General features: G+C 51.2%; 2 protein-coding genes across 2 annotated transcripts in view; one reads left to right on the forward strand and one right to left on the reverse strand.

The window, feature by feature from the left end:
- EIF3A (eukaryotic translation initiation factor 3 subunit A) overlaps window positions 1–1,503 on the forward strand; it is a 34,502-nt gene extending 32,999 nt beyond the window's left edge. The window contains exon 22 of the mRNA XM_040606703.1: window positions 221–1,503. Coding sequence (XP_040462637.1) covers window positions 221–462 — 242 coding nt within the window. The 3' untranslated portion in view covers window positions 463–1,503. The remainder of the gene's footprint in view (window positions 1–220) is intronic.
- Window positions 1,504–8,339: 6,836 nt separating this feature from the next.
- Window positions 8,340–9,494, reverse strand: NANOS1 (nanos C2HC-type zinc finger 1). Its single transcript, XM_040607684.1, has one exon. It carries the CDS (start codon window positions 9,359–9,361, stop codon window positions 8,588–8,590), a length of 774 nt encoding a protein of 257 aa, XP_040463618.1. The 5' UTR covers window positions 9,362–9,494; the 3' UTR covers window positions 8,340–8,587.
- Window positions 9,495–9,597: the final 103 nt, after the last annotated feature.

The following is a 9,597-nucleotide window of genomic DNA, read 5'->3' on the forward strand; positions in this document are numbered from 1 at the left end:
CTCACGACAATCCTGAATCTGAAAAGATGCTTGAGTAGTTTCCGTCCATTACTTCACTATAAAATTAAACTGTGCATTTGGCTATCATTATCATATTACCTCTTGGCAAGATTGAGAATCCATAAATCAGGCTGTTGGTGCCAGGCATATTTGTTTAAACCCTTGCAGGCTGCTGGTGGAGCATGACAGAGGTTGTTTTATTGTCCTTCTGTATTTGCAGCAAGCTCATGGCGGCGTGCTGATGATAGGAGAGAAGAACGTGGAGAAGAACGTGAAGCAGTTCGGCGATCAGCTCCTGCTCCTGCTGCGCCACCAGCTTCTGCCCCTCCACCAGCATCAAAAGATCGAGAAAGAGATGGGGAGAAGGAGAAAGGTTCCTGGAAAACAGAAAAGGAGCGTGAACCCCTTCGCCGTACTAAAAACGAGACAGATGAAGAAGGGTGGACCACTGTACGACGTTAAGTGAAGCTCACAGAGTTTAACCAATGTTTTAGCTTTGATTTGATTGAATCCACAGATTATATTTGTGCTTACAAACATTCTGAATTGGAATTCTTTAACAAATGTTTTGAGGTAACATGAAAGCATGAGCTTGAATTACATACTCATATAGATTGACCATGCACAACACTCACAGCAGAAGGTTGGAAATTGAATGCCAGTTTTTGAAATTTCAAGTTATGCTTATTTCATGGGTCATTTGTTGCTAAAATAAAAAGAAGCAAGCCCAACAGCTGTCTTGAGTAATGCCTCTATCTCACACCAAAACAGGCTGACCTTTTTATTTTTAGTCTTTCTTAATTTGGAATGGGGTATTATCATCACAGAACATGCATTTGAGAACACCTCTGTTCACACAGTGGAATTACTGAAAAAGCAGAGCATTTCCATAATTAGCCAAAAAAAAATAGAAAAAAGTATAAAAGCCCTCTTTTACATAGGTATCTTTGAGGGCAGGCGGTTTCTGAGAGACATATTTTATCGCTGTCTAAATTCAGTAAGTTGTTTAAAATTGAATTAAATACAACGAACATTATGAGCATTAGCTACACTGGGATACTTTCCTGTAGATTTACTTGAATACGCAACGCTTATGAGGCCATTTTGCATCATTGTTCCAATCGTGTATACTGCTGCAGTGTACAACCACAAAACTTCAGGCTTTTACAATTTAAGTGTTTTGGTAAGCATATGGCTATGTATTTTCTGTTGCCAATATCACAACTGCTTTTTCCATTACTGGATGATTCATGCCTTTCAAGGATTTATAAATATTGTCATATTTAAAATGTGTGGGTTTGGAGAAATTGTTGAATTTTCCCCCAATTATTTGTCTTCAGGGTCAATTCTTTCCCTTACCAAAAAAGTGATCTGTAGTAACAGCTGTGTTGACTTCAAACCTGGGGTGCGGTAACAACAATTAACTATCTGGTCATACTGAAGCCAACACAGAACTTGCTGCTGTGTGTTTCTTCAATGATAAATAAACAACTTAAGGAGTTAGCTGCTAGAGTGTTGTGACTTTTTAAGTAACTTCCTGCAATATACATTAATGCAGAACAGCTGCTGAACAGCTCCTGGTCAGTATGTACACCTGTTGCTGTAGCAGCCAAAAGAGAATGTGAGAACACCTGCGATAGCTTCTTCCAGAGAAACCTGGTTTAATTTTGATTTGCGTGAACAAAAGTTGTAATACTTCTCTGGGCCTTTTCCTGCCCTCTTCTGAGTTATCCAGGACCAGTAAGGGTTCTCAGGAAAAACTTTCTCTCAGAGTCATCTTCTGAGGGGCTGGTTTGTGTGCGTGCCTTTGGAGCCTGCCACGTCATTGCTCGTTGAGTCACAGAGCAGTAGTGTTTTCTAAGCAAAAAAGTTACTATGTTGTTTTTTCATCATACGGTCCTATAAAGGATGGAACTAGAGAACGGCGGTTATCCAGTAACAGAGAGCGCTTACTGGATTTGGAGTGGTGGAGGCTGCTGCTGTTCAGCTGCCTCTTGCTGTCCTTACATTCTGTGTCATAGGACTGTGGGATCATTCCTGTTAAAGGGGACCCCACGAGCTCACTTCACCCTGACTGTGAAATGGTTCTGTTACTCAGAACCTTGTTTCTCCAGCATGGTCTTGAAAACCTCCAAGGGTGAAGACTGTACAACCTTTCTGGGCAACCTCTTTCAGGGCTTGACTGCTCCCAGACTGAAAAATCATCAAATCATAGAATGGGTAAGTCATATAGTCCCAGCCCCCTGCAATGAGCAGGGACATCTTCAACCAGATCAGGTTGCTCAGAGCCTGGTCCAGCCTGACCTTGAACGTGTCCAGGGGTGGGGCATCTGCCACTCTCTGGGCAACCTGTGCCAGTGTAAAAAATAAATAAATACAAAATCTTCCTTATATCTAGTCTGAATCTATCCTCTTAGTTTAAACCCATTACCCCTTGTCCCATTGCTACAGGCCCTGATACTGTCCCTATCTTTCATATAAGTCCCCTGTAAGTATTGAAAGGTCACAGTAAGGTCTCCCTAGAGCCTTCTCTTCTCCAGGCAGAACCACCCCAACTTTCTCAGCCTTTCCTCATAGGAGAGGTGCTCAATCCTTCTGGTCATTTTTGTGGCCCTCAAAAAGCTTAAACCTTTTTTTCCCCAGCTTCTACCCCATGTCTCTCATCCTCCTGCCTATGCACTGCTGTGGAAAGCCTGAATTTTCCTGGTAACTTCTGGCAGGTTCTGGCCAGTTGCTGTTAGGTCTTCCCAAAGCCTTCCCTTCTCCAAGCTAAACGAGCCATTCCCTCAGCCCTTCCTCCCAGGCACACGCTCCAGCCCCTCACTAGCACATTGGTCCTCTGCTGAACTTGCTTGGATTTGGCAGGGGGGGCACCGGGCCCCAAAAGAGCATGCAGTACTCAAGATGAGGTCTCCTGAGTGCTGAGGGGGCTACTCTCCTCATCTACAGGCCACAGTCCTGTTCAGCCAGCCTGAGAGCTGCTGCTCCTGGCCCAGCTCTTTGCCTGCCAGGGTCCCAGAGGTGACTGAGGGACCCCCTGTCTGTCATTGCAGGGGGGTCTTCCTTGGCAGCGCAGGACTCTGCCCTTCTTCTTGCTCAATTCCATCAGGCTGCTGCCCAGCCTGTCGTGGTCCCTCTGCGTGGCAGCCTTGCCCCAACGGCATCAACTGGATTCCCCCCACTTTGGGGTCATCCACAAACTGCTGCTGCCTCCAGAGCCTCAAGGGAGGTATCGGGCAGATAGCAAGGAAGGTATCAGGACAGACCCTGGTGTTCCCCACCAGGTGCAGTCCAGCCCACGGACTAAGGCACTCGGCCTGAACATCCAACCATTTTTTCCACCCACCTTGTTATCTAAACTGCAACATCCTAACGGGTACAAGAATATTGTGTGAGACCGCGCTGAAAGCCTTGCTAAAGCCGGCATGAAGAACGTCTACTGCTCCTTCCCTTGCCCACAAGTTTTGTTGTAGAAGGCCATTGACTCAGGCATGGGTTACCCTCAGGAAATCCATGCTGACTGTTCCCAGTCACTTTCTCCTGCATGTGCCCAAAATCATGCTCTGGAATCACTTCCTCTGTGATTTTCCCAGGGACTGAAGTGATACCACCTGGCCTGTGGCTTCTCAGGTGGTCCTTCTGGCCTTTTTTGAAGATGGGTGCAACATTTGCCTTTCTCCAGTCATCAGGGAGATGTAAAGAGTGATTATACCCCTAGTTACACAATTCTAACTTTACCCAAACAAAGCCATTTTTACATGGGATAACTGTTAGCCATCACCACACCAGCCAACGCTCTGCTCGCCAACCTGTGTTCTTACCTTCCGTTACCTGAGGTTGTGATAACGTTGTCAACACGTAAAAATCTCAGGACTGGGCAGCTTGAGAAAAGATCTGCAAGATGTGAGCTTTACAGACCTGCCCCTGCGTTTATTTTACTGCTTGATCATTTCAGACAGAATACTGACCATAGCGATCGAAACCCACCACTGACCAAACCCAACCACTGAACCCTCCATCTACTGCTGTAATTACACAATTAGCACAAAGTCTGGTTACCTGGAAATGTTGGAGTCGAATTCTGTCAAGCATTGCTGTGTTTGACTTTCATTCAGTTAAACATCTAAATTTTTCAGTGAACCTTAGAACAGTACAAACTGTCACAGGCACTATTTAGAAGGCAGAACTTAAGGCTGCTGCTGGTTAAATGGGTGCAAGTGTTGCTCAATTAAACCAAACCTCCAGGAGCAGAGCAAGGCAGGTGATCAGGTACGAGCAGTTCAGCTTCTTTCCTACGCTGGGAGCAGCCCAGAGCCTGACCCCCGGCTGCTGGGCAGGCCTGAGGATCCTCAGGGTGCTCAGCAGGAGCAGGATGTAGTCACTGAAATTGTTTTCTCTAGAGTGGCTTTCTTCTAAACAAACAAACAAAAAACCAAACCAAACTTTAAAAAAAAATAAATCAGTATTTTATGAGAACTGGCAGAGCAGGGCAGGGCCAGCGAAGTGTTGCCAGTCCAGCCTGGGGACAGTAATGGCTGCATCTCAGGACATGTTGTGACACATTGTGACCTCGGTGCGGTCACGAGCAGGATCAGAGCGCAGCGGGAGCTGTGGCACAGGTGGCTGGTGGACAGCCAGGAGGCAACCTCCAGCAGGAGAACTGCAGCTCTTGTCTTGGGGCAAACAGAATGTGTCGCTGTGGTTTTAATGTCTGTGGGCTGCTGCCATCGACATGAACTGCTTCACGCGACCAAGTTTGCCTTCCGTAATGAAAAGGTACTGTTAAATTATGCAGGCCTACAAAGCGAGGGTGTTAGGTCAGTGAAACCCAAGGTTCAAAATCTACCCATTGTTCAGGCACCAGCACCCATCCAGGGTGGTTTTCTGCAGGACTGCAAGTAGGCGTGCGAGTGGCGTTAGCCAGCATGACCGATTCTTCCTATTTTGCCACAGCAGGACCAGCTAGAACTGAAACGCTCTACATTTGGTCTGGTCCTCCTCTTAAAAAGAATTATCGATGCATTTAATTATGGTAGGAGGGAGGTTCTACAAGCTGTTCCACTGCTTTTTGCAGTCTCTCTTGGTGCCACTTAAGCTTTGTTAGTCCTTTTACTCATGGGCAGGACAAGCTAGAGGCTTTGCTGTACCTTCTTCCGTATCTAGCATATCGCTTCTCTTTTGCCCAGACACGGGCAAACTGGAAGTAATCGTCTTCCTCCCCCCGTGACTGTCAGCAAACTATCTCCAGTATATATTAACCTATATATTTGGTGGGTCAAACTGGCGCATCTATGGGAAGGAAACATTTTGCAGATGTCATGGCTTAGTCCTATGGCAAAGCAGCTCAGGCACTCCAGTCAGCAGACAGAGCGAACTCTGTCCAAAGAGGGCACTAAATATTAATGCTAACGATGGGTACAAACTTAACTAACTGCAGCTGGATCAAGTTATCTATGCATCTGAGAGTAGTTTTAAATCAGAAGTAACTTGCTTTTTGCCAAGACTAGTATCAACTGAGGACGATTACAGGCTACCCAATACTGTGTTTGCTCCTCTTACCAGAATATTACTATTTCGATTGGATGTGATTCTGTCACTTACATGCTTAGGAATATTTCCCTGTAAAAAAGCGATGCTCTGAAGATAACGCATTTGGTTTAAACAAGTGGCCATAATATTTTGATTTGCAGATGCCTGTAGAATAAATGAAAATGCTGTCTGGCTTTTCTTAGACCTCTTTTGTGGAGCGTATAACAGCTCCAACCTGGGCTGTTGACAGATTAAGCAGTTTGCTATTCCTAGGATTTAAATTACTAATATAAATGGTTTCCAGTATTTAAGGAATCAAAGTAACTGTATAAGCACTTATCTATTGTAATAAGCTTTCCAGAGCGACCAAGAACAAGCATGTTTCTGCTTACTCAGTGCCACAGGGAGTGTGCTGGTGCACAGGGAATCACAGAGGCTTACTTAAAAAACAAACCCAAAAAACAACGACAAACCAACAAAACCCCCTCAAAGGTTTGGTCTTTGTAAGACACTGACTTGTAAAACTTCAAAGGGCAAATTGTCCTGTTGAATGAATGATCATGTAAAGTAAACCAGGAGCCCGGCTCCCAGGCTGCCTTTTGCTGATTCTGAATCTTGTCATCTCCTCTCTGGAATACTCTGGGGTTCCCCCCGCCCCCACAGCTGTTTTTTTGAGGCTGTTACTCTTCCAGCTTACCTGTTAAAAGAGTTTGAAGAGATGCCTAACGCCATGTGTGGCAGCTACGACAGACAGCTTTCGGCCTTTCCACAGCAAGGCTGCGAGTACGCGTTTAGGATGAGAGAAGAACCAGGAGTGACAGGCAGCAGCAGCAGGGGCCGTTGGTAACAACATTCTTCCTCCTGCACAAGCAGAGGGAAGAACCAAGTGCTGCAAAAGACAGGTGCCGGCCAAGACAGGGAATATTCTGGTGCATCGGTGAATTCCCAGGCACTGCAATAGGGCTGTCACTACACAGTAGCTTAATGTACAGAGCAGAGAGGAGGGCTGCGTACATGGCAAACACTGAGGGGCACCGTGGATCCAGCCCTGCCAGAACTACCTCCTCAGAAAACACCTGAGACAGATTTTCTTAGATCTTCCTTGCTTTTGTGTCCAGTAACAGTCAACTGCATTAAAAGGTATATACTGATCTTCAAACTTCCCACAAGGAAGTAACAACAGCACAGAAGAAAACTCTTCCCACAGCATCACACTTGAGTCTGATTCTAACGTGTGGTGGCCACAGATTAAAACTATGTGGACCAGGTATCACCAAACCAAACACATCTAGCTTAGAAGAGCCAGTGGTGCATGCCCCATAGAGCAAGAGACAATATGTAACCGATATTTAGCACGAGAGGGTTTGCCACTGTGAAGTGTTATTTAATGCAAGCCCCATTGCATTGGTAATTAGACCTGACACCGACTTTGGAGCCATGCGGTGAAGATTTAAGAGAATACTTTCACACAAAATCAGTTTCTCCCTCCTAATTGCTGCAGCTGCGAGCCAAGAGCACTGATGAATACTGAGCCCTGGGCCCTCCCCCCCAGCCCACCCTACACATGTTTTGATGCCATTCTCTACTGTCCTGCTCTCCCCTTCTCCCGCCCCAACCTCCCACCCTGCCGAGCAGGGTATCAAAAGGAATCCACACAAGCGCGCATCACCTCTCTTTCCTAGCACCCTTTTTCCATCAGGACCCACCTCCTTTCTCATCCTCCTGGTGATGCCCCAGCAGCTCCTGCACCAGGCTCTCTTCACCTCCCTGTTCTGGCAGGGCAGGCCCCGCAGACGCAGTACCCTTTCGTGTCCCAGGTGTCGGTAAAGCCATTTACAGCATAACGCTGCTCCGAGAGCTCGGGCGCCTGCCTTCTGGCTCTGGAGGTCTCCTAAGCAAACTACAAAGCTGCTGCTGCTCGTCCTGTCTCCGAGCCAAAATAAAAGTGATTTCTGATCTCTTGAGGATTAGAAGCAATGTAGCCCAGTCTGATGCTCGGTGCCAAGGAACTGTCATCACTTAGGGTCCAGGTCTTCTGCATCAGTCTTACGTGTTATATAGTCTATGAGGCATTAAGGGTATTTGTTAATCACATGGGTAGAGCCCTTCCACCTTGCAAGGAGTTAAAACCACACTCCCAACTCTTGAAAAAAAACACAACCTCCCCTTCCGCCACAGCTTTCTGCTTTTTCCAGGTCACTTCTCTCCAAAGGCTTCCCACACACCCCCCATGCTCCACCACAAACACAAGCTACCTCAGAGCTTACTCTCTGCTGTACGTACTGCCTCGCCCTCTGCAAAAACGGGCTCAGCGTGCACCCCGGCCCAGAGTCAGCGCGTCTGCAAACACGCACGTCGGTGCGTTTTCCTCCCAGACCTGCCCTAAAGCCGCCTATGGGGCAGGAGGACCCGGAGCCCAGTGCTGCCCGCGCTCACTAGCGGGGGGTCCGAGGGGGCGGTGGGGCACGGCACGGACCCCCAGCGCGCCGGGTCCGATGCTGCGGCTTCGGGGAGGTGGCATCGGTCACCGAGCCGGGAACCGGCGGCAGCTTCGCTCGCGATTTGCTTCCCGGTTTTACGACCAGCAAAGGGAACCGCTGGGGTGAAGAGCCGGAACGCGGAGTCCCGCACCGTTAGAAGGCAGCCACCGCCGTAAGAGGCGAGGCGGCCGCTTCCCCCCCCGGCTCCCAGCCCGGGCACGCCGACAGTCCCCCGACGGCACGGAGCGGCTGGGCCAGGGTCTCTGCCGCCGCACCCCCCGCCCGCTGCAACCCCCCCTCCCCTCCCCGTTCGATCTCGCCGTAAACCCGTTTCCGTAAAAATCACATATATATATTTTTTTCTTACAATAAACAAATACAGTGTATCATCTCAGCTGCGCGGCGCCCGCGGCCGGGCTCCGCGCGGGCCAGCGCGCACCGGACGCCACCCGCGGCGGCCACCGGCCCGGCGCTGCCGCTCTCCGCCCTTAATATATTAACGCGTGATGGAACGACCCGCCCCGACCCCCCGCCATCCGCCCCGACCCGCCGCGGGGCAGAGGCGGGGGCTCCGGCGTCTAACGGCCCTTCTTCCCCAGGGCGGTCCGGGCGTGTTTGAGCTGTTTGGCCGCCTGCATTTTGGAGAGGGGACAGTACTTGATGGTGTGGGCATTGTCGCCGCTGGCGCCGCAGAGAGGGCAGGTGTAGCGCCGCAGCACCGGGCAGAGGACGCGGCCGTCGGGTCCCTTGAGGATGTGGGTGGTGTAGAGGGCCACGGCTTCCTTGTTGTTCCGGCAGAAGACGCAGACCTGCAGCTCGGGCTTGAGCAGGCGGGAGGCGGCCCGCGGGTGGCTCGGCAGCCGCCCCGCCACCACCAGCCCGCCCCAGGCGTGCGGCGAGGCCTCCCGGCCCGGGTGCTCCCCCGAGCAGTCGAAGACCACGGCGGCGGGGCCGCCGCGCCCGGGGAAGGGGCTGAAGTCGGCGAAGCGCTCCTCCAGCAGCCCCTCGCTGTGGTGGTGGTGGTGATGCCCGCACAGGTCCAGGTCGTGCAAGTCCAGCGCGCCCTCGAAGTACGGCCCCGCCGCCTCTTCCTCCTCCTCCTCTTCCTCCTCCTCCTCCTCGGCCGGCGGCACGGCGGCCGCCACCACCACCGAGGGGGGCTCGGTGCCGAAGCCCTTGCCGGGGCGCACGGCCTTGGTGATGAGCGTGGCCAGCCCCAGGTAGTCGTTCCAGGAGTTGAAGACGTTCCCGCAGGCGCTGTGACTCCGGCCGCCGTAGCGGGCGCCCGGCAGGCACTCCACAGGGGGGAGGTGCCGGTGCCGCTCCAGCTTGCCACCGGGGAAAGCCTCCATGGGGGCGCAGCCGCCCGGGGAGCGCCCACTCCCCCGAGCCCGCTGCGGGGCTACGCTGCGGGGCCGCGCTGGGCCGGGCGCCCGTCCGCCCCCTGTCCCGCGCCGCTCCCGCCCGCCGCTCGCGCCGCTCCCGCTCCCGTCTCTGCGAGCGCGCGGCCGCGCGGCGCGCCTCAAATAGAGGGCGGCGGCGGCGGCAGCGGGGAGGGGGGCGGACTCTGCGCTCCCATTGGCCACCG

This window comes from Falco naumanni, chromosome 9 (genome assembly GCF_017639655.2).
Source record: "Falco naumanni isolate bFalNau1 chromosome 9, bFalNau1.pat, whole genome shotgun sequence".
In the NCBI taxonomy this organism is placed as follows: Eukaryota; Metazoa; Chordata; class Aves; order Falconiformes; family Falconidae; genus Falco; species Falco naumanni.

Coding starts and splice junctions, on each gene's coding strand:
- NANOS1 (XM_040607684.1), bottom strand. CDS start 9,361: ATGGAGGCTTTCCCCGGTGGCAAGCTGGAGCGGCACCGGCACCTCCCC.